General features: G+C 57.1%; 1 protein-coding gene and 1 non-coding gene across 2 annotated transcripts in view; one reads left to right on the plus strand and one right to left on the minus strand.

Annotated features, from left to right (window-relative positions):
* Ppp2r2c (protein phosphatase 2 regulatory subunit Bgamma) overlaps positions 1 to 27,904 on the minus strand; it is a 79,923-nt gene that overhangs the window by 7,080 nt on the left and 44,939 nt on the right. The window contains exons 2-6 of the mRNA XM_004624583.2: positions 18,593 to 18,690; positions 16,526 to 16,691; positions 15,171 to 15,283; positions 11,869 to 12,046; positions 4,885 to 5,049 (exon numbers count right to left, since the gene is read on the minus strand). Of these exons, the coding sequence (XP_004624640.1) occupies positions 4,885 to 5,049; positions 11,869 to 12,046; positions 15,171 to 15,283; positions 16,526 to 16,691; positions 18,593 to 18,690 (720 nt within the window). The remainder of the gene's footprint in view (positions 1 to 4,884; positions 5,050 to 11,868; positions 12,047 to 15,170; positions 15,284 to 16,525; positions 16,692 to 18,592; positions 18,691 to 27,904) is intronic.
* Positions 25,370 to 25,476, plus strand: LOC111812481. The gene has a single exon (XR_002817977.1). It is a non-coding gene; the product is annotated as a U6 spliceosomal RNA (small nuclear RNA).

Genomic DNA, 27,904 nt, shown 5'->3' on the forward strand with positions numbered 1-27,904 from the left:
TGGCGGCGACACGCGAATGCCAGGCTTTCCCGAGCTTCCCTTCTGCTGGGTGGCGCTCGGTGGCAGCAGTCACTGTATTTTTTATCATGCCTCATAAAGACCCTGAGGAAGGAGGACGACTCCGGAAATGCCTCAGAAGGCAGCAAGAACAAGGAGGGGTCAGCGTGTTGAAAGCGGGAGGGGGCTATTTTGATTAATTAATTTTATTTATCTATTTATTTTTTGGTGGAACCGGGGTTTGAACTCAGGCCCTTGCGCTTGCCAGGGAAGCGCTTACTCCACTGAGCCATCTCCCCAGCCCAAGAGGGGCCATTTTGAGGGGATTCAATGGCGGTGCATCTTTCACTGTAACAATTACTTTATTTAAACACACTCTATATGTCTTATTATCTGTTGTATTAGCTCATATAAGCTCCAATGAAAATGTCAGCTGATGTCCTTATTATTCCCACTTCATAGCTAAGTAAACTAGAAAGCGTGCCTGGGCCACAGAGCCACACGCACGCTGCTGCCCCCTGCTGGCCCCGACTGGTGACTCTGCCGCCAGTCCCGGCACGGTGCCTCTGGTGTTTCTGGTGTCAGGAGTGCCATCGCATCCTACAGCAGCCCTGGGGTGGGAGCAGGTGGGGAGCAGGACCCTGCATTTCCAAGCCTTAACACCACCATGGGAAGAGACAAGGATTTAAATAAATGACAAACCTTCTGCTGTTCCCATGAAAACTGGCTGGTGACAGCCCTGCCTGTGCCTGCTATGTGTGTCCAGGCTGGAAATAAGGAAGCGGAATGCTGACCAGAGCTCCGGGGCCCATGAGCACCCCTCCTTTCCTGGAGCCTCGCATCCGGGGCCCCTCTTTCCCTCCCAGTCCAAGCCCACGCTGTTCCTGCCTTTGCCTCCTGCAGATGCGCTGTTCTCTGCCAGCACCCCTCTACAGGCAGCTGGAGTCCCCCCTGTCCCCAGCTCCTGCCCTCCGGCAGTGACCTCTGGGCAAGGGGCTCTCCAGGAAGCAGGAGCAGCTTGTGCTAAGGCCCTGAGGCTGGCTGGACTGAGGGCTGCACAGACAAAGGAGCAGGAGGGGAGGAGCGATGCAAGGACGCGGGCACTGGGCAGGTGGGAGCCACTGAGAGGGTGGAGGTGGAGGTCGCTCCCCATGCAGGAAGGGGGTTCTGGATCCTGAGGCCAGGCCACAGAGCCTCATCATCACCTCAGCCCAGCAGGGAGCGGGAAGGAAGCTGCTTCCCAGCAGGCAAAGGCTCGTGCATGCCCCGGAGCCCTCTGCCGCCCTCCCTGCCCAACGTCCTCTGGGCTCCAGTGTTCTGACTGAGCCAAGCTGGACAGGGCACAGAGGGCTATGGGCCAGGGAAATGCTGGGCTCTGTCCACGGGAAGCCACAGAGAGCTGGAGGCAAGGCCAGGGCATGGACGGGACAGTGAGGTCTCCCAGGGGCCATGCTGAGCACCTGCAGGCTCAGCTGACTGGACCCGTGCAGCGTGGGCTCGCTCACTTCTCTGCCTTAAGTCAGAAATGACCACAACGTGGCTCTGCATGACTCCTTGCCTTGGGCAGCAGGGCTCAGTGCTGCCTTAGGCAGCAGAGCACAGGGCTCATGGGAAGAGGTGTGGGACTCCAGGCTGCTAGGCAGATGGGAAGGGGCCTGACCGCTCTCAGGGAGCGGAGCCCCGGCCCCACTCCAGCCCTTGACCAGGCCCGTGGGGACCCTCATGGGGACCCTCTCTAGACCCGACAGCATCTCTGCCACTGGGGCCAGCAATCCAAACTGAGCCAATCCTGTGCCTACGTTGGGATGACCCTGGTTCTCTGGCCCAACTACCCTAAGACATCAGGGCTGGCCCAAGTCCCAGCATGCCTTGTAGGGTGAGGCTGCAATGGGGCCCTGCAGCAGAGGTGCACCCGTGCTCAGGGCTGGGGTGGCTGAGGAGGCAACCCCAAGGCCAAAGGCTGCAAGGACCTGCAAGGGACGCCGGCTACATCGCACCAGTCCAGGCTGTACTCAGGCACTTCTGATCCATCTTCCCTCCCTCTCTGCTTTCCTCACCCCCACGTTTTGTGGTGGTACCAGAGATTGAAACCAGGCCTCTGCGCTGAGCTCCATTCCTGTCCCTTTTGTTTATTTTGATTATTCCGAGGTAAGTTTCTTCCTAGCTCACCCAGGCCAGTTTATCCAATGTGCGATCCTCCTGCTTCAGCCTCCCAGAGCGCTGGGGTAGAGTGAGGGACCGTGCCAGAATTTTTATGGTCTTTTAAAGACAAATGGGCCAGAGGGGAAAGGAAATTCCTGATACAATCTTTTTCACAAGACAGATAAATCTGTCCCGTCTGTCCCTACCCCCAGCCTCTACCCCTGGCTCACACAACTCTGACTGTGTCCTCCGCTTACCTAACATTCCTTGGCTCCTCGGTGCCCCAGGACCCAGGTTCAGGACCCTACTTGTGGCCGACACCCTCCTTCCTAACTGGATCCCAAGCCGCCACCACCACCCCTGCACCCCGTCCTGCAGGGCCCCAGACACACACATACTGAGGCAAGGCTGCTGGAGGTGGTGAACCCAGGGCCCTGGCCGCACTGCTGTGTGGCCCCAACTTCTCTGAGCCTGAGTGGATGCGGGGACTACAGAGACAGAGCCCAGAGACACTGGGCCAGGGAGGAACTGCTAACTTGAGTTATGTTTTCCCACTTCATTCTTTCCTTTCCTCTCCGAGATTTTCTTCCTCATTTTGCAGCCCTGCCAGGCCAGGCCAAGTCCCTGCCCGCTCAGAGGCCCCCGTGGCCTTGCGGCTTCATGATCCATTTAAGCTCCGGCCGTGACCCCTTGCCCCCTGCCCCTCTGCCCTGCCATGTGAGCACTGAGACCCAGCCACAGGGCCTTGGCATCTCTGGGAGCCGTGCCCTGGCTCTGCCCCTGTACCTATGAGGTCCAGGCTGAGGCTGCTTCCTGCTGCAGACCCATTAGGACCCAGGCATCCACCACACACAACCCCTGTAAAGAAACCTAGCCCACCCACAACCCAAGATTTCAAGAGAAAGACCCTGGGTTGACCGCAGGAGACCCTCTGAGGGCAGCCTGGAGCTGCCTCGCTATGTGACCTTGAACCAATGCCTTAACTTCTCTGTGCACTGACAAGGTAGATCATGAGGGCCCCTAGAGAAGCCCACATCCTCCTCCCAGAAGCTGGGCCACGGCCGAAGGCACCGTGCAGGTGCGTGGCTGGGATAAGAGTCCTGAAGTCGGGGTGGTCCTGAGGGTCAGCATGGGATCGTGGTGGTGATCACGTGGTGACCCTTGGAGTCAGGGCAGAAGGAGCAAGTGAGGAGGCAGGCCCACCCCAGGGACACAGCGGCCTCTAGAGGTCAGAAGTGGCAAGGACATGATTCTCCCGTGGGGCCTCGGGAAGACACCAGCCTGGGCCTGGGCCTCTGGCCTCCCGCAGGGCACAGCTCCATTTGCGGCCCACAGAGGAGCGCGACAGTCTTCACCTCAGGTTTAAGAAACCCCTGTGCTCTGGGCTCAGCCTTTCCCTCCACGCCGCAAGCTGTCAAAGGCAGAAATCACTGTCTATTTTGAGGCCTCACCTGCTGGTTTCCATGGTTACCTTGTCACAACCAAGCAGACAAAAGATCCAGGTTTCCAGGGCTTCAGAGAGGGAGGTGGAAACCAGGGACAGGGGCGGGTGGCCTACGTGCTCCCTGCACGGCCCCGAGCTGGGCAAGACCAGGGGGTCAGCTCCCTCATTCACCCAGTGGCTCCTGACCCTCGGGGTCCAAGACAGCCATCCCTCCTCTGGGCTGTCACCCCTGAATTTTCAGCACCAAGGAATCAACCACGCCGGTGGAAGGCAAGGAACTGGCCTAATCTCCAAATCGCTAGCAACATCAAGGTGCAACCCCAGCCGTTCGTGTTCTGACTGCAAACAGCCCCAGCCACCTGCTAAGTGGGAACGGGGGGCTGCTGAGTGGCTGGCGGCAGCCCGGCGCCGACAGAGTGTGGACACAGATTTCAGCCACTCACTGCTGCCAAGCAGGTAAGGCTGGGCAAGGGGCAGTCCACCGGCGCTTAAACAAAGACTCGGGGCTTAGGCAGACAGCATTCGTCAGCGAAACAGACCTCTCCCTTCAGATGACACTGCACAGACTGACACTCGCGCTCCACCGACGCCTTGGGGGGCAGGTCTGTCGCCCCAACTTCCAGAGAAAGGAAGTGTGCGCCGCTCACTTGCGCGCTGGGACGGGCAGAACAGGCCAGAGAGCAGATCAGCTCCGCCCTGGCGCAGGTGTGTGAGGAGCTGACGTCGCATGTCGCGCTGCCTGCCCGGTCGCTGAGAGGACGGGCCTGGACCCCAGGATGTCCCCAAAGCCAGCAACTGGCCTTGGGAACTTCCCGGAGCACACCTGGCCTCCAAGTCAGCTGGCACTGGGACCTGACCCACAGGGTTCCTGAAGGCCCAGGGTCACCTACTTCACCGCTGGGCCCGTCCCGTGGGGGAGGGAAGAGTACAGCAGGCTGAGATGTGGGCTGTGGGATTCTCCTGGGCCCCAGACCCCCACGGCGCCCCCTGCTGGCCCCTAGGGTGAGGTGACAGGTCACACACAGCCCCCAGGAGCTCAGGAGTTGGGACAGCTGCAGCAGGAGTCCCAAGAGAGCTAGCAAGGCCAGCTCTGTGGTAGGAGATCAGGTGGGGGCTGCGGGGCAGAGGGTGGTCCTGACCCCATGTGGGGCTTTGCTGCCCCTGGGTTCCCAGTCTCGGGAGCCCCAGAAGCCAGACAGCTCCTGGCTGAGCAGGCACCGGAGGGGACCGGCCCCCAGCAGTCAGTGCTGAGCTCAGGGGCCCCCTCCAGCCCCCGCCGTCCATCCGGAGCAGCCACTTACGTTTGGAGTGTTTGTCACACAGGGCGGCCGCCCGCATGTCGCACAGCCGGAGGGAGCCCTTGCTGCTGCTGTAGACGAAGAGGTTGCAGTGGTGAGGGTGGAACTCGGATGCGGTGATCACCTCTGTGAGGTCCTCCATGTTGGCGGGCTTGATGTCCACGATGTCTGGGCGGCGAGGTCAAGGAAAGTGGTGGCAGGTGCCCTGCGATGTTTACGGAGCTGCCTCGGATCCCAGACCTGGATACATCCTGGCTGCGGGATAGTCCCAAGCCTGACCCGACCCTCAGAGCCAGGCCCACTGCCCCTCCCTGCCTGCATCCCTCCCCAGTGAGGGTGAGATGACTGAAAGCTGTTCCCTCTCAGCTCTGCCCCAGGAGCTGCCTTCTGGTCCCAGGTCGTGGTGACACCTCGGGTCTCTGACTCCAGTTACAACCCTTTCTGCACTGTTGGTGAGCCCCAGAGTCCCAGGACCAAGGTGTGACCCCAAGCCCCAGTGCTCCTTGCCTCAGTTTCTCATCTGTGAAGTGGGTTACATGCTCAGCCTCACGGGTTTCAGAGAAGGTTCTAAGAGGCAAAGCCCTTTGCCTGCTGCCTGACAGCATCGCAAGGCTCAGGAGTGTCCCCTGCTGTCACGCTGAAGCCCTGAGCCCATGTGAGCGCCTCTGGCCCTGCCCACCCTCAGCAGTAAGAATGTCACTGTCCCACATCCACCCCAGGCCATGGCGGGCTCTCGGCCTGTGCTCCTCTCGCCTCCTGAAAGCCAGTGAGGAGCCAGAAACTGGGAATCACCGATCCTTTTAGGGAGTCACTGTGCTGTCACTCTATGCTCCACTGGATGCTGGGAATTTTCAGGGCCACCCAGACTCTTGTCTGCCACCCTCACTGGTGTGGCAAACTCAGCCAAGCTATAGTCACCAGAGCCTCTAGGACAGCAGCCCTTCAGGAGCCCATCACATTTCTTAATCAAAGGACTGTTTCCCTGTAACACAAAATGGGGTCACAGCCAGCGTGGCTGGGACACCATTGGGCAGCCTGCCCCTGTGTCCCCAAGGCCCAGAGACCCACGCAGCACCTGGAAGGCAGCCCAGTATCCTGCAGCCATGAGCACCGCTGGCTCCCTGGTCACTGGGTCCTAGACCATCAGCCCATCCTGCAGCGCTTGGTTGTCCTTCTGCACAGCAGACAGGGCAGGGCCACACTGACGCTTTCTTTGGAGGACTGTCCTGCCTGTCCCCTCTCCGCCACCTCTCACACTGCTGTTCAAGGTCACCTTGGGGCCAGCTCCCTTGAGGGTGAGAGGAATTCAGCTTCACCCAGAAGGCATCCGTGGGCGGCTTTCTCACCTAATTCTGCTTGCCCAGGGGACTGGGTCTTGCTTTCAGCCACTCTTGGCAGCTGAGTTGTGCTCCTTGCAGGAAAGGCTTGTGAGGCCCGGCAGGCAGGCACTGAGAGGACGGGGCAGGCATGCAAGGCGGAGGAGGAGGTGGGATAGGCAAAATCCTCGAGTCCCTGACACCTCAACTTAGCGTGAAGTTCTGCAGGACCAGGGGCTGTAAGTGGTCCCCAAGAGAAGCGTGCACAGACCCCGATCCACAGAACCTGGCCGGGCCTCACTTGGGAGAAGACTCTGTGCAGATGCAGTAAACTTCAGGATCTTGAGGTAGGACCACCCTGGCTGGCCCTAAGCCCAGCCTAAGTGTGTCCTCCTATGAGGTGCCCTGAGGAGAGACACTTGACAGGTGCAGCCACGTGGAAGTGGAGGCAGGGACTGAGTGGGGCAGCCCTGGAGCTGGGAGAGACAAGGATGGCTGGAGCAGGTGCAGCCTTGAAGGACGGGTGAGGGCCGCGGGGTCCATCAGGCAAGGTGGGGCGCGGGATCGTGACAGAAAATGCCCCCGGCCAGTATACCTCAGTTTCTTAGTTGCCCGGGTGATAATTCCTATTCCTGTTCCAGTTCTGGGTGCTTCTGTCTCTTAGAAATGGCTGGTCACTGTGATGCATGCTCTATAAACCAGTCCCCGTTGACAAGCCACTCTGCCTCTGTGCTTCCTGCTTGGCCCACATAAGCCCTAGGCCACCAGATCTCAGGGCCTGATATTATGGGAGGGATCCTGGCCGTTGATTCGGCGCTGCTACTTGCCCTAGCAGGGTGCCCACGGGGCAGGGGTGCTCAGGGAGTCCACAGAAGACCTCAGAAACAAGGGAGCGTGGTGTTCAGCCCATGGTGAAGCCCGGCTCCTTCCTGTCAGGGATGCAGGAAACATGATCCAGGGCATCTGCAGAGTCCTTGGGTTGCAGAGGTTTTCACAGAAGCTGCTTTGTCCCCCGTGGCCAAGGGCACCCACAGCTCCCAGGCTGGCTGGGAGCACCAGCAGCTCCGCTGCTGCAAGAGCTCAAAAACATCAGAGACAGATGCCTCCCCGCCTGGGGCCTGGCTACAGCCCAGCCCAGCCGGGCAAGCTGCGCAAGGTGGAGCTCAGCGTCCCCACCCACCCGGTGTCCCTGCCTTTCTGTGGCATGAGGCCCCTGTGGAAAGGGCTCCACAAATGCCCAAGCAGCGCAGCAAGGCCACCCACGTCCAATGCCACCACAACCTGGTCTGTAAAGGCACAGTGGCAAACTGAGCTTCCAGACCTGCCCACAACGCCAGAGCGCGGTACCCAGGCACCAGCACGCAGACGCTTTCCCAGCAGGAAGGGAGCCCGGCTCTAGTCCACCCAGGAGGACAGGGAGGCCCAGAGCCACACGTGACACCATGGCAGAAAGAGCTGGCAGCTGGCTTCCTGCAGCCCGTGCCCCCCTCCTGTTGGGCAGCAGAGCATCTCAGCCACCCCACGCTCCCCTCAACTCTGGGCCCCAGGGCCGGATGCAAGGACTGGGCCTGGCCTGTCCCTCGGCAAGGCACTGCTGAGCAGAGGAAGAGGCTGCGGCCCCATGGATCGAAGCCAGCAAAACGGGGTTCATCCAGATATCTCCCTGGGAGCTATTCTCAGGCTGTCCCCATGGCAACTGAGCAGCCGCAGGTGGGAAGATGGAGGCCGCTCTGCTGAGGGCCGCGTGATGAAAGGTCCCATGGGGGCTGGCAGGGACATGGGATGCACAGGCTCCTGTCTCCTTAGTTGTCACTACAGTCCAAAAGTTCAAGGTCAAAGTGTCATCCGGGCTGGTCCCTCCTCACCCTGTCCCCTGGGCTTTGAGGTGGCCACCGGCTCTTTGTGGCCTCTGCACTCCCACACTCTCATGTCCAAGTATCCTGCATCCTCCTCCTCCTCAAGGACACCAGCCCAGTTGGGGTGAGTGGACTTCAACACCCTGCCTCCGGACACAGCCTCATCCTGACATTCAAGTGCTGATGGTGGGGACAGTTCGGGGTGTGACAGCCCCTTCTTGTCTCTGCTCAGAGCATCCTCTTGACTGTGCTGGTGCAGCCCCTCTTGGGGAGCAGAACCCTGTCTGGAAGGTATGAAGGGCTGCTCCCGAGAGGTCTCCCTGCTGCTTCTTGCTCTCTCTGGGTGGCAAATCCAGCAGTTGCCCCACCACATCCAGAAAGCCAAAACCCCAGTTCACATGACCCGTGGCCTCGGCCTCTCTGTACCCTGCCTTTCAGTCTATGGGACATGGTGATCACTCCTGCTGACAGCACATCATGAGCCCTGAGGAAAGGACCTGTGGCAACGGGTTGGCATGTGGCTGAAGTTAAATACAAGTCTGCCGAGTCAAAACCAATCAAACTCAGAGTCTCTCTCTCCCTCCAGGGAGTGGGGGAACCAAAAAAACTGAGCAGGTTGCAGAATGTGCAACGCTTTTACCTGTTAGGAGGCCTGCGAGTGTCTGTGCTGACCCCATGCCTTGGTTTCCCAGACCTCAGGCCCTAACCAGGTGTGCATGTGCACTCCTGTAATCCCAGCACTCTGGGAAGCTGAGACAGGAAGATTGCAAGTCTGAGTCCAGCCTGGGAAACTTAGTAACTCAATGAGACCTTATCTCAAAATAAAAAATGGGGGAGGCTCAGCGAGGTTCCGGGGTGAGGAGCGAAGGCGAGCAGTAGGGATTCTGAAGTGAGGCTCGGGTGGCAGCTGCCCGCGTGCAGAAGGAAGCTGGCGGGGTTCTGGCCCGAGTCACGGAGGCTAGTGGGAAGCATGCTGCAGAACACTGGGAGGTTGGGAGCTGCCTGTGTCCCATCCTAGAGTCACGTGAACCCTGCTCCACGAGAGGAAGGGTTAGAAAGCCACACACAGTCTCCCATCCATCCTGAAATGGCAGGAAAAGCACAGCTTCCTCGGGCCTCCTTGAGCACCAGGATATGTTGCTGCACGGATTGTGCTGGGCAACCGGAGGGAGCTCGGATGCCAAAGGCCCCTGGGCAAGGTGCAAAATGGGGAGAACAGTGCCCTCCTCTGGAGTGGCAGGAGAAAGAAACCTAACACAGCCAACCCTGGATGGAGAGGTGGGCCAGTGAGACAGGTGGGCATGCGCCTGCCGCACCCAGCAGCCCCAGCAAGGGTCCCAGCCTGGCTTCCCAGCTGCACAACCTGGCTGATCACCCAACCCTGTGCGGCTCAGCTTCCTCCTTGGTCCAAGGGGGATGTTAACGCTGCCAACTGCACAGAGTACTGTGCAACATGCAGGAAGTGCCCAGGTGAGGTGACAGCGAGAAGGAGGTGCTGTACTAGGGCAGCCATGTGTACCATGGGCTGGTGGTGGGGCCAGCACCAAGGACAGTGGAAGCCCTGGGCCCCAACCCCAAGGAGGGGCTGACCTGGCCCTTGGGCAGGAAGTAAAGGTGCGACCTCTTCCCAGTTACCTTCCAGATGGGAAAAGAAGGGTTGGGTTTTAGATACAAGTAGGAGAAACCCAGTCACTGTGGCCCAAGCCTGAGGGTCAATCACCGCCTTTCCTGGGTCCCCTCCCTCTGGCCAGCTGGCCTCCCAGGCCTGCACCAGGAATGCGAATCCCAAATCCACCTGAGCCCTTGGCTTCTGAGGTGCCCACTGTCAGCATGAGAAATCGTTCAGGGGAGAAAAATCAATTGAACCATCTTTAAAATTCTTCCAGAGCTAAAAATAAAGCAGAGGTCCAACAGCTTGGCCTCCTGGGCAGTTTGTTACCTTCAGGATGCACTGAGCTCAAGTAAAACTGCCCGGAGCCATGCAACCATCTCATAATACTGGGACTAAAGGCACAAGAGGTTTCCAAACAGATGTTGAGCTGCAGCTGGGGAAAAAGAATTTTACCGAGCGGAGAAGTGGGGACACTGACTAGTGAGGGCTTATGAGAGAAATTAACACCAGCTTGTTGCTGGACCCTGATTAGCGACTGGGGCATGAAAGCGAATAGTTTGTCTCTTAAAAATAACCTTACAAAAGCCAGGCATGGTGGCCCATGGCTGTAATCCCAGCACTCCAGAGGGCTGAGGCAGAAAGACTGCATGATCAAGTTCAGACTAGGCCACTTAGCAGGACCTACCTCAAAATTGAAAAAAACAATGTTCTCTCTAGGGGCGCAGCTCAGTGCACAGGCCCTGGGTTCAACCCAATTACCACCAAAGGAAAACAACCAAAAAAAAAAAAAAATTAAAAAAAACCCTAGGAGAAGACTTTTGTCCATTTTTCTTGGAGCTTGATATGGCTGCCTGGAGTCATCAGGCTGCTGAGCCTGAGGTCTGAATGAACGCAAACACACCGAATAAACGAGGTCCACACTGGCCCCCGCCACAGCTCCAGAGCTCACCGAGCACGCACAGCCAGCAGGCTCCACACGGCAGCTCTGTTACGGATGTGTCCAGATATCGAACTGCACGCAGTCATGGGAGGGCTTCCAGATGTGAACGACTCGTGGCCCAATGCTGGGATCAGGGTGTGGGCCCCACGCCCGCCCGGGGGCAGGCGGCCTGCATGGCACACGAGGGAGGGAGGGAGGGAGGCTTGCGTGCACGCTCCTCCCCTTTGGCCCATTTGCTCTTGTTACTTTTGCTGTCTTCTGCCTGTCAGCTGCCGCCCTCTGCCTTGTGCCACCCTGCCTTGGAGCCAGCCCAGAATGAAGTGAAAGCTCCACAAGCTGGGAGCCAAACCACCCTTTCCTTCCCTAACGCTGGGCACTGGGCGTTTCTTCTCAGCAGTGATAGAAAAGCAACCAAAATGCACAAACTTGCACAGCCTGCACCTTGCCAGAGTGCAGCCAGGCCCTTGGTTAAGCATGAAGGCCACAAACGCTTTCATGGCGTTTATCTTTACGGCTGCTCCCTATTTGTGATGTATACTTTATTTTTTATTTTATTTTAGGGCAGGGTCTGCCTATGCAGTTCAGGCTGGCCTTGTACTCACAGGGACCCTCCTGCCTCAGCCTTCTGCATAGGATTGTGGGTAAGCAGCATCACAGCTGGCTCATGTGATATGCTCTAATCCATAATGGTGAAGCTAACTCCTTTCCAAAAGACAGTGATTTAGGCAAAAAATTAGCATCCTGACTTAAAGCTAATTCATAGAACTTAGAAAAATGCATGGCAAGAGGATGTAGGGCTCCAGGTCAGCCACCTGTCCTCACTGTCTGGTAGGAATCAGTCAACCACCTGCCACAAACTTAACCTCAAACAAGAACACTAAGTGGAGCCTGTCCCCCTGTACCCCACTCTAAGCTCTAGGCAGGACCCCAAAGCTGTCCATCCATCTCAGGTGCAGGCTGTCATGAGCCTTGGAGGAGGGGACCATGAGGGAGCTATCCATGAGCCACCTGTCCCTCTAGGGCAGTGGACCCTGGGTTCTTTCCCTCCTGCAGTCCCTGTAGGGCCAGGGTGACAGGAACCATGGCCACTCAAGGGTGACCCCCAGCAGCCACATCAATTGTATTTTCCTAAGCAGACAACGTACGATCCTGCATTTGGGCCTCAGGCACATGCTCACTGGAAGGGTCCTGGATGAAGGCGTGGAATAGAGCAGAAGTCCTCTCCTGCCCACCACACGCCGCCCTCCCTACAGTCAAGGATACTGAAGCTCCTGTCGGTGACTGCCAGGTGCCAGAGGTTGATGCGCAGGTCATCGGCTGACATGTACGTCTCACAGTCACTGTTGACGGAGATGGAGTTGATGTGGTAGGTGTGGCCATTGGCAAAGATCCTCCTTGGGCTCACCTCCACCATCAGATCCATGGGCTTCAGCACCGGCACCTGCGAGGGCGAGGTCAGAGCTGGGCTGCATGGGCCGGGAGGGCAGCAGGGCACACAGGCATGGGACCTTAACGAAAGCCTGCACCACTCCACCCTAATGCTTCCAGGATGGAAATCAGCAGAGACAATGCAAACATCCGCCCCCGCTCATCCCTGCAAGAAGAGCTGCTGGCTCTACCAGGCACTCCTGGGATTGGTTCTCAGCCCAGCCTGGGTGCTTACCCACTCCACTGTGTGTCAGAGAACAAGTAGCTGAAGCCCTCTGCCCCCAATCCCCTCATCTGTAAAATGGAAGAAGGTAACAGCAGAGCCAGCTAACTGTCCACCAAGTACTGCATCTTCCTTCTGCAATAATATGCTTGGAAGATGCAATCTACATGGGGACTACACTTCCCAGCATGTCTTGCGTCTGAATCTGGCCACATGACTGGTTCTGACCAATGAAATGTGAGCAAAGTGTCACATGTCTTGTGAGCAGCCAGTTACACAGCAGTGTCTTTCCCTGGACCATGAGGACTCTCGCCTTATGAATGTGCGTGGAAAAAGTTTTCAGAGAGCCTCAGCCAAACAGATCAGCCCCCCGGACCTCGCCACGAGAAGCACATTTCTGTGCGAAGCACTGGGGTGTTGAATTGTGCGTCACAGTGGCGGGAGCTGGCGGTCCCTGCAGGGACATCAGACCTAGGTCCTTGCTTCTACTGTGCCCTCTGCTTGCGGTGCTCACTAGATCCACCGGGACACTTCTGTCTCTCTGGGGCCCCTGGCAAACGTCATAGTGTGCATCGGACACAGCCTGTTCAACCCTGGGGCCTGCAGAGGTGCCAGCCAGCCAGACAGATAGACAGGCAGGGCCTTGTCCTCCTCTCCGTAGACCTAGGGCGTATAGGAAACAGAACCCATCCCATCCCAAGTGCACCCTGAGCCAAGGGCCCAGCACCCTCATACCCCAGGGCCCCCATCATGGTGCAGCCAGTCATCTGCTCCCAGGGAATGGGGCACCCCTCAGGTGTGACGTGTTGTCTCATTTACGCATCTCCCTGCCCCTTGGTCGAGGCCCAGCCCAGGAACATCCTGCACTGAGTGCACACATGGTGACTGATTGAGAGAACAGTGGGCTGTGTCCCTGGGCTTGAGGGCGGGTAATACAGATGACAGCCTGTGTCTGCATGCACCAGGGCACCTGTGCCCACCTGGCTCTGGTGGATCACGTGTGGCCTAGACCTGCAGGGGCCTCCCTGTGCCTGTTCCTGCCTGTCCAATCGTCCAGCTCTGCTGCTCACCTGCCCTGCCCTCGGGGCGCAGCCACCATCCACACTGGGGCCCCTTGGACAGGAGAGACAGGAAGACGGATGCGCCAGGCCAGCAAGCGCAGGACATCCCTGGCCCAGCAAAGTCCTGGCATCTCTCCCTCCTAGGGCCACAGTGCTTCCTCCTGGCACTGCCATCCTCCAAACCAGTCTCCATGACCATTTAAATAAACGGGACAGGAAGACAGGAGGAGGCCTGCCTGCAGGTTTGGAGACATCAGGAATAAAACAGCCTCCCCCTGACTTTGAAAGTCACAACCTGGTCAAAGCAGTGGTCAGGAAGATGAACACCAGCACTGAGGACAGAATGGTGTTGGATACAAAAGATTGGCATGGACACTGGAAGGGTAATGACTTTCTTCTGGCTTGTGGAGAAAAAGCTTTACAGAGGTAAAAACTGATAAGGTTTTAAGGGATGCCTAGAAGTTCCCCAAATAGAGAAGGTGGAGAAAGGCCTCTCACGGCCCTGGTGTGTCTGTCGCAGAACTGAACAAAAGTGTTTGGTGACTCTGTATGTCTCCTTGAGTGTGGCCTGGGGACACTTTAACGGAACAGACTGAGTCTTGGGTGTATCTCTGGGGTCCTAACACGGCTCCTCACACAACAGCTACTCAGTACACACTGGCTGCCGCCAACATGACTCAGACTCGGCAGAAAGCCATGTATGACTGGGCTGGTGTTAGTACCACGAACAAGAAAGATCCCAGCAAATAAAAGGAAAGACCAGGTCACCTGTGCTGGTTAATTATGTCAACTTGACTGGGTTAGGAGTCACCTAGTGGATTGGTGGATCTGGGTGGATGGGTGGGTCTAGAGATGACTGGCAAGTGGGCCAGCAAATGGGGAGGGAAAGCCCGCCCTGATATGGGTGGCTCTATCCAATGGACTTGCAGCAAGATGGAAGGAGGAAATTCGACTGCATTTGAAGAGCTCTATTAGAATGGCGCAGGGTCTTTGGCCACCGTCACCTGTTGTCACCAGACTCCAGCTTCTCCAGGCTTGCAAGGCAGACTCACCAGCGGCTTCGCAGGGAGCTTCCGGCCTGCAGCCTCGGGCTAGTGCTGCCTCCTTGAGCCCTCTTTTCTTCCCAGTGGCTTCTGCGCCTCTCATCCTGGGTTGGTCTAATCAATCCCCTTAATCCATTGTGCAATGGTCTATACTGTTGATTCCGATTCCCTGGAGAACCCTAACAAATAAACACCCAAGCTCCCCTCCTTCACAGCCTGAGTTCACAGTTAGCGTCTGGGGACATAGGTGACATAAAAACTCCCATGCTGGGAGGGAAGCAGGTGTGATTCCCTTGGGCCTCCCGCTCTGCCTCAAACTCCAAGCCAATCAAGACGTGATAATTGCGTCCCTCCCACTAGACAAAGCCATGTAAACCTCGCTAGGCTGGGGGTGCAGGGAGAGGGAATTTCTACCCGCACTGCCCAAACTGGAAGTGAAACGGCTTCCCCGCAACCTCAGAATCTATTTGTACAATTTGCTAGTCATTTGCCAGCATGGTCGAACATTTATTTCTCCTTCGCAGTGGCTGCACTGATTACCCCCCTCTCCTGGTGGCACGCCCGGGGCTGGGCATTCACGAACCTGCACCATCTCTTCGGGAGGGCAATGAAAATGGGGCATTTTGCTGGTGAGAAACTGAGGCACACAGCAGAGGAGGAAGCCCCAGGGACCGGACAAGGACACAGCCCAGCCAGGATGGAAATCTGCCCCTGGCTGCAACCCAAAGGCCCCGCTAGTCCTGAAGGCCTCTCGGTTTCATGAAGGAAGCATAGTGCCCCTCCCTCTGCTGGGACCCGCACTGCACTCACCTGCAGTGACGTCACCGTGGACAGGTCCTTCAGCTTTCCCTCCTCGTCCTTGAGGTTGTAGCCCTCGGGCCTTTTATCCCTCTCGGTGATCTTCCATAATTTGATGGTTTTATCTTTAAGGACAGAACAGAGAAACCGGACACATGACCCACCACCAAGTCAGAAGACGCAGCACCCACCGAAGCCGGTTGCACGGGGGCATGGACATCCAGAGGCCACTTGGCGTCACCCTGCTCTGGGACAGTGTGCCTGCTGGCGTACAGGTGTACACATGCGCAGTGCGTCCTCACGCCGTTTCTTCCTCATCACAAAGGCAGTGCTGCCTTTGAGGCTCCGATCGGCTCCAGATACAGGACTGAGCTACGTCCCCGTTCACTCGTTTCTTCATTCCTTTATAATTTTGAGATGGGGTCCCACTAAGTCCCTAAACTGCCAGTCGGGGCTTGAACTTTGGATCCTTCTGCCCCAGTTCCCAGAGTGCTGGATCACAGGCTAACCAGCCTACTCTTTAAAGTCCTTAGCTGACAAAGCGACTTTTCCTGAAGGAGCAGCACCTCACTACCCACAGCGGGCTCCGGGGGGTCTCATTTCTCTGGACTCACAGAGGAGAGTTAGTAGCTGTGATGGTTAATTCTAGGAGTCACCTCAGCTACACCACGGTACCCAGATACTTTGTTAAATGGGTCTTAGGTCCTGCTGTAAAACATTTTAGGTATTTTTCTTTTTGTGTACCAGGGATCCAACTCAGGACCTTACGCTTGGCAGGCAGGTACTTAGGCCACTGAGCTATTTCCCCAGCCCAAAAGATTTTTAGATGAGGTTGAAGTCAGCAAAGCCAGTGACTTTCCACCACGTGGCGGGCCTCATCCAATCAGTCAAAGGCCAGCTAGCACCAAGTTTGATATGGGGGACCTTTAACCTACACCCTCCGTCTCGGCCCGCCCTGCAGATACCAGGCTGGTCATCCTCCCAGTCACCTGTGCCAACCCCTGAGTCCACCTCCGTCTGTCTGTCTCTCTCTCTCTCCCCCAACTGTTAGCTCGCTCCCCCACAGTTCCAGTTTCTCTGGAGAGCCCCACCTAGCAGAAGACCCAGAATAAACACCAGCACACACAGGAGAAGGAACTGGTGAGTTCAGTCCATGTCCTGCGATTTCTAGGCTTCCTGACCTGGTTCCCTTGCACCCCAAAGGCCAGCATGCACAAAGATGCCAGGTGGCATGGCTTACAGTGCGAATGACCTGAGCTCAGCCTGCTCTCAGTGGCAGCTCTGGACCTCCCACTTCAGGATCTGAAGGCCCAGAAGTGCCCCCGCAGCCTGAGAGTCACGCATGGCTTCTGCTGGCCCCAGCTCACCGTTGGTGGACAGCAGTGAGTGGGCCGCATTCTGCTGTGGAAGCCATTTGATCTTGTTGATCTTCTCCTCTATCTCCAGGCTCTTGAGATAGTCGAACTCGGGCTCGTGGCTCTGGAAGGTGCTGTAGACGTCGTACTCACCCTGGCTATGAGGTGCATTTTTGCTCTGCAAGGAAACCCACAGGTAGGTTGAGTGGCAGGACGGCCTGACACCACCTTGGGACCAGCTTCCAAGCAGCACGGTGGGGCCACCTCGGCATCCAAAGGAAGCCCTGCGCTTCACCAACTTGCTACCCAGCCGTGGTGGCAAGAGCAGCGTCCAGCGAGCTCGGGTTTACTGAGCACCCACTATGTGCTGGGTCCTGAGCCAAGGGCCTCACACCTCACTTCTGTGCTTACGCTCTTCCCTGGGGTACAGGGCATGGGACCACCTCACCCTGCAGGCAGAGGTAGAGGCTCAGAAGCCAGGTACCTTCCAAGGCCATGTGGTCACCAAGCGGTCACCGTCCCCTCTGCTGGGGTCGGATGCTAAGCCTGAGGCCCTGGCCTGTGCCTGGTGTCTGTGTGTCCATCCTGGGCCAAACTTGAAGGCCTGTACTTTGGAGCAGAGACTGCCCTGGGGTGGCTGTCCCACAGGGTCACACCCAGGACAGTCAGGGTCCCTTGGCATCCTATTGGGACAGCACAGCTCTTTGGAGTGACCCCCCTCCCCGTGGAGCCCCCAACAGCAATGGGTGGGTCCTCCCACAATTCAAGTTCACAACCCGTGAGACCACAGCGACAAGGGAAGGCAGCAACAGCTTCCTGCCTTCCTCTTCATTTTTCAGAGTACACATTTTTTTGTTCGTTATTTAAAAGCCTCTGTTTTCAGGTTCTTAGTCCTGGCTTGGTTTTTGAAAAGCTCTAAAGCTTTTTAATATTTTTGCCTCCACCTCACTTCCTCAAAGACAATCACAGTGATGACCAAGAGCAGAGGGAGCAGGATGGGGAGAAAACTTCCAAATGGAGCGGCTTGGCTCTGCCAATTTCACTGCTCTCTGGAGCCCAGCAGAAGGCAGGCCTGGCACCGTGGCCCAGTGACTCTGGTCCATCCTGTGAAACCCACAGTGCCAGCTGCAGCACTGCCCGGAGCCCTGGCCCCTACATGGTGCCGCCTAGAGTGCTGATGTGTAGGTGTCCTTCACCTGTCCCTGGTGACCAGCGTAAGCCCCCGGCTGCACTCCCAGTATCGGCTGGGGCAGACTTGGGTGAGCACAGAGGGACTCGGCTCCCCCTTCCCCTGCCTGCTCACCCTCCCCTCCTGGTCTCAGTGCCCACAGCCTAGGTCCCAGGCCTGCTCCACTAACACCAGCTGGGTGACTCAGGACCTTCCCCATCTGTAAAGGGTATGGATCGTCACCTAGTCACCTGGGGGGTGGGGGGAAGCAATTAGGAGCCACTAACAAGGCATCCAAACATAGTAAGTGCTCAGTAAATGGGGGGGGGGAGGTGTCCTTTATCCTGAGGGGCTTTCAGGGTTTTGAAATGACCCTCAGGGCAGCTATCTTAGGTTCATTCTGTCAGGTGGGGGGAGGAAGTGACATGGGCTGGGAGGGCTGCAGCCAGAGCAAAAGCCACCAAGCCCAGTCTGGGCTGCAGGGGGCTGACAGGAGTGGGCATGCTGACTCCGCCTTCCTTTCCCTGGTGGGCACAATGCCAGGCCGCCCAGGCAGGGGGAGGCCCCACTGGGGCTTTGGCAAGGGCAGGCACAGGGTCTGCCTGGTTTCCAGGGATCAGGGACAGCAGCGTAACAGGCAGCGAGCAAGCAGCCAACTCCTGCAGGTGGCGGGGCTCAGAGGGCCTCCGCAAGCCCACTGGACCCCGGTACTCCACGGCTGGCCCCATCCTTCCACCCCTTCCCCAGGGTCCCGTGGGGTAGGCAGAATCAGGGAAGCAACCCTGATTGTGGCCAGTGGCCCCTCTACTGTCCAGTCCTCACCCCCAGCCTGCCAGCTGACCCTAACCTTCCCACTGGACCCAGCCCCAGACTTGTCCCTCCCATCTGACCATCCCAGCCCCTCTACATACCTCAGGTTCCCGCTGGAAGATGACGACCCGGCCGCCCTTGTCGCCTGTGGCCAGCAGCTCCCCAGTGTGGTTGAACTCAACAGTAGAGATGATATCGGCTGTGGAGAGAAAGGAGGGGTGCGCATGAGACAGCCACCATCAGACTGACACCTGTCCCAGGGCCCACACCCCCTGGGCAGAGGGTCAGGAAGGGCTCCCCAGGTTTCTGTTCACCCTTCAGGGGTCAAAGCATAGGACAGAAGGTGGTCAGCATCCAGGCCTGAGGCAGGCAGGAAGCATCTGAGGGCAGCTTGGCAGAGGGCAGGCCCCTGGGAAGCCCTGGAGGGTACAGGGGTAGGGGTGGAGTATGGGGACACAGTAGAGACACCTATGAGCTGGTTGGAAAGTGGTGATGAAGGTGGCATCTAAAGCCACCTGCACATGGTCTCACCCTCCTGACCTAAACCCCACCAGGCCCCTGCGTTCCAAGCACTGGACTAGGCTAGCCCTTCCCAGCCACTGTATCGGGTGGCACTGTCCAGCTCCAGTGGGCTTGGACCCCTGGGACCCCTCCAGTCTGTGCCCTGGCACCCGCTCCTCCCTTCCTCCTGCCCAGGCCTCCCGAGGGCACCCAGACACCTTCCTTCTGCGGTCACCCCGGCACCTGAAGCCTTGGGCCCCTGTGTGGCCAGGTGTTGGAGAGAAGCAGCGGCCCCTCCTCCAGGACCCAGTCTTGACATCAGTGAGCAAAGGGACCCCCCTTCCAGCACCAACGTTCTCAGGGTCTAGAGTCACACATTCCAGGGCCAGTCTGGCATAGGGGACAGAAGCCCAGTCTGGCAGAAGGGAAGCCACTGCTTCGAGGGGCAGATGGTTCTGTGATCCACGCACTGCCTCGGAGCACAGGCTGTCCCAGCAGCAAGCTTTATGCGGGCCCCAGACGACTTTTCTCCTTAGTTTGCCATCCTAGTATTTGAAAAGTGCCAGTGTTCCTGTAAAAACCCACACATCCAGTGTGCTTTGAAAAATGGAAAGTTCTGGAATACCCAGAGCTACGCCCTGCAGCAACTGGCAGGGTGTCCCACATTTGGGACCTCTGCCATGTCTCACTCTCCTGTGTGGACACTGTAAACACCAAAATCTCCCGCCCGGGCTGCAGCAACACGGATGGTCTGCCTTCCTGGAACCCGTCATCAGCCCAGGACGCAGGATCCCAGGAGGCCCCGTACTGCACTCTAACAGCCACCAGGGGGATGGGTGGCATCTAAAGCCATCTGCACATGGTCTCACCCTCCTGACCTAATGTGTCCTGGTGCCTACTTAGAGGTCTCGGGAAAGCCTCCTGCACACATAGACAGGGCTTTTTTGGCAGGTGATTGGATCATGGGACTCATAACTGACTGCAGCTAGGAGGCGCGCCTGGTGGGAAGGGGCGGTCCAGGGGCGCGGCCTGCGAGCGTTCTGCTAGCTCCTGGTTCCTCCCTCCAAACGTTGCCTCTGATCCCGCATGGCCGGAGCAGCTCCCCTCCGCCAGGCCCCTGTGCCGTGCAGTCCTCCCTCGGAGCAGCAGACTGTGGGCTGGAACTTGAGCCAAAACCAACCTCTCTTCCTTAAATTGTGGTATCAGGTGTTTTGTCCCAGCAACAAGGGAAGAGACTGGCCAGGTCTCTGCTCACAGCCTTCCGGGGTCCCTACTTCTTCCTGGTGACTTCCTGGTCCCTGCTCTGGGACTGGCGGGCTCCCCAGATGCCCCTTCACCTCCTCTACCACTGCCAGTCCCGCTGGCTCCGCCTCCCCAGCACAGCACGATACCTGTGCGGCCTCCTGACTGACCCCGGGGCTGCGGTGAAGCGGGGAGCGAAGCCGCGCATGCCTGAGACCGCCTGTGTCGCCCCTGCTCAAGGCCCTCTTGGGGGTCCCCATTTCACAGTCTCGGAGCGGCCTCACAGCACCCCGAGCGGAGCTCAGCAGTAACCTAAGCTGCGCAGTTGCGCTTTCCCTCCCTGCCCATGGCTCTGAGTGGGGCCTGCGGGACCCAGATGAGGCAGAAACAGAGATAGCACAGGGCCGGGGCTCGCTCTGAGCCTCCGCCTGCACCTCCACCTCTTTGGGGTCAGGTTGCCCAGGAAGCCAGTGTGACCCGGGGTGGCAGAGACACTGGCCATGCCCAGGCCCAGCCACGCTCTCGGGTTTCAGCTCAGTCCAAGGAGACGACTCTGTCCAGCCCAGCCTCCTCTGTCTCCCTCTCCCTCCTTCCACTTCTGACCACAGGCTCCAGTCTCCACGGTCCCTTGTCACTTCTGTTCCCCCAAAGGCCCGATGTGTGCCCCTTGCTGAATCTGCCATCTGCACCCCAGAGCGCGCTCAGAGCCGCCTCATGCCCCTCAGCCCGGTCTCTTCCCAGGACACTTGCCCTGTCTGTGACCACTCTCCCCCACCAGGACAGCTCTTGACTCCTAAGGCCACAGCTGCCCCGCAAGGCCTCCGTGGTCCTGTGTGCGGTGGGCAGAGGCAGACATGCTTTGGGAAGCAGCCCCTGGCCTGCCTGGCCCTCTGCGCCCCGGCAGATGCCAGCTGTGATGACATCAGAAAAGGACTGGAAGCCGGATGAGTGTGCTGCCCCTGGCCGCTGATCAGGAGGACACGCGTGCCTTTGTACTTAGACAAAACCAAGGAGGCAGCGCCTGGGGGAAACCACAGGGCCACGGGGTGCAGAGTCACGATGTCCCCGCCACCTGATGCTGACTATCCAGGGACACCCAGAGGCTGAAGCCCAGCCTCAACCCAGCCACGCTGGGCCCCAGGGTGGCTCTGCTTTCCACCATTGCATGTTAAAAACCCCTTAAGGGGAAAGAATAGGATGTAAAATTGTGTATAAAACGAGTTTAATTATATAGACCAGTGATCACAGCCCGGAGGAAGAGGCAAGCTCACAGGGGAAAAGTGGGAGAGAATTTTCCAAGAGGCTATCAGGGCCTGCTCTGCTGCTGTCGAAACAATCATTTTTTTCTCTTCTTTCTACTCTTCTGTGTTTTCTACATTTTCTGTAATGAATGTGTATTATTTTAATAGCTTTATTGGGGGCATAATTGATATGCAAAATTGCATAACTTAATGTGCATGTCTGGTGCATTTAGGCCCATGCATAATGCATGTTATTTTTATGATGGGGAAAATAACAACACTATTAAATTAAGACAGCAACAAAACCACTGCTACTGGGGCAACGAGGTCTGCCGTAGCTGGGCGGTTACCACAGTAACAGGCACTGATGTCTGCAAGCAATTTACAATGTCTGTGTCAATTTCATATCCACTGTCCTCTGAACCTCAGCCCAGCTCCCAAGGGGGACATCACTACGATCCCCCCATGACCGTGGGAGAGGGAACTCCTCTTGAAGGCAGCGCTGGAGTCTGTGCCATCTCTGCTTCCAACCGCAGAGCTTGCAGCCACTGCTGGGAAGTGTGCAGAAGGGTCGCAGGCCCTGCTGCCTCTGGCGCGGCCCCGGCCCCAGCCCCTCTGATCCTTGCAGCAGCAAGAACCATGGAGCTGCTGTGGTCCCTCCCACCAAGGCCAAGAGAGTGCAGCCTCAGGTTTGGCCGAGGCCCGTGGGTACTGAGCATCCGCTCCTGAGATCTGCTTGTTGTAGTACTGGGGGCAGAGCCCAGGCCCTCTGCGTTGAGCTGATCCCCAACCTACTTTATTATTTGAGACAAGGTCTCACTAAATTGCCCAGGTTAGGTGTGAATTTGTAATTCTCCTGCCTCAGCCTCCAACAGTGCAGGGATTCCAAATATATTTGTCTATATTTAGTGAATGTCCTCAGGCTTTGCCTTAGGAAAAGCTGCCTGCATTGACAGCCAGCGGTCCTATCTCTGGGACACCTAAATCAGCCACTTGGTAGCTCCCCTGGGCAGGTACAGGCCGCCTGCTTCCCTAGAGTTGGGGCCCATGTCCAGCGTCACCTCCTCAGGAAGCCCTCCTGACCACACCTCACTCCACCGCCAGGGTGGTGGTCTTCCTACCACTATGGTCTTGGGGTCACTATGTGCCCCTCGCAGGGTATCGAGCATGTGCTCACGGGTGGAGCCCGTGTCCCCATAGCCTGCGGCCCTGACCATGGAGGCCAGCACAGTGTCTGATCAGAGTCACCCCAGCTCCCTGGGGCTCAGTCTTCACAGCAGTTGCACCCAACACACAGTGCAGGGACAGAACAACAGCAAGACACGCTGGAGGGCAGCCAAACGCAGGTGAAGTTGCAAGAACTGCTGCATGCTGAGAGAGGGCCCCGGCTTCATGAGGTTGTGCTGAGGACAAGCCTCAGCTGTGCCCTGCGTTGAGCGCCACTCTTGGCCTTGAAGCTCAATAATGCAGAAAACAGGAACTCACAGCAGATGACAGAGTATGAGAAAATGGAAGAAGGGAACCCCAGAAAGAGAGCCCCAAAAGTGGGGTGTAAAGTCCGCCCAGGTCTAGCTGAGCCTGGGCCACGTGTCACCTGGAAGACTCCAGGCAGCTGCAGCCAGCTATGGCAAGAGGAAGGAACTGGGCTTTCTCTGGGCTCACCAGTGTCTGCCACAGAGTTCAGCCAAGGGTCTGCTCCCAGAGAGAGAACACACTGCACATGGCGCAGCGGCACTCGCCTGTGATCTCAGCACCTGGAGGCTAAGGCAGAAGGATCGCCCACATGAGTTCAAGGCCAGCCTGAGCTAGACAGTGCGTCACTGCCTTCTGTGCCCTAGGGCTGTCCTCCTCTGGACTCTGGACATGTCACACATATGGGGTCACTGTGCGTAACCTCTGTAGCTGTCCACCTTCCTTCACCTGGCACAGTGCTTTCCCAAACATGCCCACCCCCTTTTTATGGCAAAGTAATATTCCACTACACCCAGCACTGTGTTTTAAGACAGTCCCCGGAGCTGAGTATGGTGGCGCACACTTGTAATCCTAGCACTCGGGAAGCTGAGGCACGGAGATAGTTGTTGAGTTAGAGACCAGCTTGAGCTACAAAGTAAAACCCTGACTCAAACACACACACACACACACACACACACACACACACACACACACGATAGTCTCCGCAGCACAGAGTCTGCCTGGTAAGCACAAGGTCCTGAGTTCAGCTCCCACTACTTAGAAAAACAGAAGACAGTCCCAAACAGGAACAGAAACAGTCATCAAACAGAAACCCAGACCCAGAAGAGAGCTGGGGCATCAACAGCCTCAGCAATATCTGCATCCTGCCCCTGCACTGTGGCTGTGCCCATCTCTGCCAGCCACGAGGCTGCTGCAGGGTGGATATGGCTGCCCCTTCAGGGTACTCCAAGGGGACAGGGTTGGGGGAGGTCAGGGCAGGGCTGCCAGCTGATCTCTGCCCAGGACCCCACTGAGTGTCTGCCGGCCTGGCTGGCAGAAGCAGATGGCCTTGGAGGAGGGCAACATGGATTTGCCTGTAGGCATCAGGGTCTGGTCAGGATGCCACATGTGCCAAGCCTGGAGGGACTGTGATCAGAGAGGAGAGCACACCAGTGGCAGCGTGAGCACAGCCCTGTGGGTACTGTCCCTCAATCAGAACTTTATGGCCCTGCAAAGGCGGCCAGGTGGCCTGGGCCAGCAGCGGGCCTTGGGACCCAAGGAGACCAGCCAGCCTGTTCGCTTGCTTACCACGTGGCTCCCAGAGATCCCCCCTCCAGGTGTGCCCTGAGGATAAGGGTTCCTGGGTCCCCAAGCAACGGCTAGGTGTGCAGGGCCTGAACACACATACCAAGGTCTGGGGACAAAGGCCAGGAGCTGACAGCAGAGAGGGAGGAGGGCCTGGATGCACAGCAAGTTACACCTCTGAGCCTCAGCTTCCCATCCCTAGGGGTACAAGACTCGGGGCTGGGTGTGAGGACAAAAGACGAAAGAGCTCGCTGGCACCCAGAAAGCAGCAAAGCTATAGTTGCAATTACTGACGGATGATGAGGGTACTGAGGAGGTGGTGTGATCAAAATACATGGGGAACAATTAAATGTTTAGAGACATATTACAGTAAGACACATTGCCATTGAGCCCCATCCGAGATAATGTACCCCAAGCCCCTGCTTCAAATACACTGATCCCATCCTTCTCACCACTTTCTGCAGCAGCTCTGGAGTCCTCTTTCATTGGTGTCTTTGTCAGGCGTGATCAAAACACAGTGAATAGGCACAACGCAGCGGCCGGGGTTCAATCCCCAGTGTGCGGTGCTGGTCCCGCCTCCAGGGCACACTGAGATGGCAACTGAGTCCAGGGTGGTGGTGTGTGCCTGTAATCCCAGCACTTGGGAGGTTGAAAACAGGAGAATCACTCCAAGTCTGATCTACATAGTGAGACCTTCTACTAAACACACACACACACACCACAGTGAATGCCACTGCTGAGTGCCACCCAGCAGAAAGGCAGCTCATGAAAATGTGACGCTGGGTCCTACTTCACCTTAGTCACCAGGTCTGGCACTGTGTGACTTCTGGCTTTCCCCAAAAGTCAAAATGACCATGAAAAGTCAATATTGTGAATGGCTTCTGGACATCCAGGCAGGCATGAGAGCGCAGCTGGAGGGGAAAGAGGACTCCAGAGTGGCTTTGGAAAGTGGCGGCCAGGGGAGGAGGGCATGCTAACCTGGGGGGCCTTGGGAGAGGTCGGCGGCAATGTGCTCTTCTATTTTAATATATTTTCTTTTACTTGTAAACATTCAGTGAATTTTTCAATCACACCGTGAATTCTATCCAAGCCACATCAGACGGGGCCCGAGACAAAGATGCACAAAGCACAGGGAGAGTGCTCACTTCGGCAGCACATATACTAAAACTGGAAGGATACAGAGAAGATTAGCACAGCCCCTGCGCACGGATGGCATGCAAATTCGGGAAGCGTTCCATATTTGTATATCATGTCCGCATCTTGTACAGCAATTAACCACTAGAAAGAATGTATGCAATGTGTTAATTATTGAAACTGTCCTACCAATTTGGTTTGAAACTGTCTCATTGCTATTTGTTTCTCAATAAAATTATGGAAAAAAAAAAAACAAAAAACAAAGTACAGGGAGAGCGAGGAGAGCGCGCGGGGCCTGGCTCCAGCTCTCACCACGTGCTGCTGGTGTGACTCAGGCCAGGCTGAATCCACCTTCCCGTCTTCAGCACAGTGACCAGAACTGCCATGTCAGTGGCTCTGCAAACTGTGAAGCGCCGTCCGGGTGCTAGGAGGAGGGGCGCAGCAGCGTCACGCAGACTCCCACTGATGCCCAGTCTGGACGGGCCAGCTGGCCTGGGCTGGCTTCGGTCCTTCTAGCACGGGGACCCCAAGCGCCTCTCCTGTTCAAGCTATAACCAGCTCCAACAGCCAGCCGGCAGACAGGCAAGGGGGCTGCGCTGGCCTGGGGACAAGGCCACCTCTCAGGTCCCATCGCATCAGCATGGCCACCAGACCCACGAGCCAGGCCGTCTGCTCCGGGCAGCAGCTGGGGGCTGCTGTGTCCGGCCCCAATTTCCCTGAGCTGTGCTGAGGTCGGAGCTGGGCCAGTCCATGTCCTTTGCCTGGCTTCAGCCACTGCCAAAGTTTCAGGGGGACTGCTCCAAAAAGTGGCGCCCCACCTAACAAGGGAGCCTTCAGCAGCTCCCCACTGCCCTTCAGACACAGGGCTCATCTGCCTGGCCACGCCTCCTGCTCACAACCCCCGCCAGACATCTTCCATTTCTCTGAAGGATGCAGTCCGTTCATTCAGCAAGCATGCGCAGCACTCCTACCGAGTGCCACGGATTTGGCCAGAACACCCAAGCAAGTCCACAAGGAAAGGGTGGTCATCCTCATACAGAGTCCCATACAGGAAAGCGAACTCAGGCCCTGCCCCCACCCCCACCCGCGCCTCGCAGGACCCCACTGGAGAGCATCCAGCCACCTGGATTTCTGACGTGACACAAGAAGCATGTCACGGCAAAAGGGAGGTGAACAAGCTGGGCTTTACCCGAGCTGAAACTGGACACTAAAACCTTCACAGGAAAAAAAAGCCAACGACAACAAAAAGAGAGGAAACACGGAGTGCCGTGAGGGACAAGCTTCTTGTGTCCTCAATGTATCAGGGCTCCCGAGGCTCAGCCACAGGAATGCTGGCCCCGAGATGAGTGACCAGAGGAGGCCCCTACAAAAGCAAGCGGTGGGGGTGGTCAGTGGGCACCAAAGGATCTCAGCCTCAAGTCCCCGGGGAGACGGAACACAGAGAATGGCTCCAGTCTACAGAACCCATCACACCAACCTGGTGAGGATGTGGGGTGCTTGGAACATGCACCCCCATGCTCCCCAACTCCTTAAAGAGTTAAATGCAAAGTGGGATGTGGTGGCCCATCCTGTAATCCTAGCACTCAGGAGGCTGAGGCAGGAGGATCACCATGAGTTCAAGGTCAGTCTAGGCTACACAGAGACTCTCTCTCAAAAGGAGTTAAACACACGCCCAGCACGCCATCTAAGCACTCTTAGTGGAGAGCAGTAGACACATGAGCACACATGCTTGCACACGTGTTCATACATGTTTATAGCAGCAGCATCCACTACAACAGCTCAATCTAAACGTCCTTCAATTGGAGAGAGGATACATACTCTATGGCACAAGCATACAATGGGCTCCGGCTCAGCTGTACAAAAAACACGCTACCAATGCACAGCACAACACAGTTAGATCTCACAGTAATTGTGCTGAGTCAGAGAAGCCAGACTGAACAAATAAGCCGAGCCTGATTCCATCCCACGAAACCCTAGAAGGCCAAACCCAGCGCCATCAGTGCTTGTCAGGGTGCAGGGCAGGGCCCAGGCCTGGCTGATGGGCGGGGGCTTCCTAAGTGCACGCAGCTCACGACCGAGCAACTCGACACTTTAAGTGGATGCAGTGCATTGAACTGCAGTTATAGGTCAGTCTTTGCAGTGAGGGCAAAGAGCGAGAGAGGGAGGGGGATGGGAGAAATGCCATCGCCGCCCCGCCATCTGAGGCCTCCGGCAGGCTGCTGCGCTGGACAATACAACTCACCATCCCATCGTCCAGTCCTCAAAACCGCATCGAGGGCAGCACCACTTCAACTCATTTTCAGCAAAAAGATTATTAACTTTTATCAAATCGCAAAATACCCCAGATGTTTCTGAGGAGGTCTGACCCACCCCGACCTGGTAGAATCTCACTAGATGCTCGTGGAATGAACAATCATCACCGCTCTTCAAAAATCCTTTGCTGTGTAAAGAGCTTTTTCTTTTCTTTTCTTTTTTGGCAGAACCAGGGATTGAACTCAGGCCCTTGCATTGAGCCACCTCCCCAGCCCTAAGAGCTTT

This window comes from Octodon degus, unplaced genomic scaffold (assembly GCF_000260255.1).
Source record: "Octodon degus isolate 3935 unplaced genomic scaffold, OctDeg1.0 scaffold00006, whole genome shotgun sequence".
NCBI lineage: Eukaryota > Metazoa > Chordata > Mammalia > Rodentia > Octodontidae > Octodon > Octodon degus.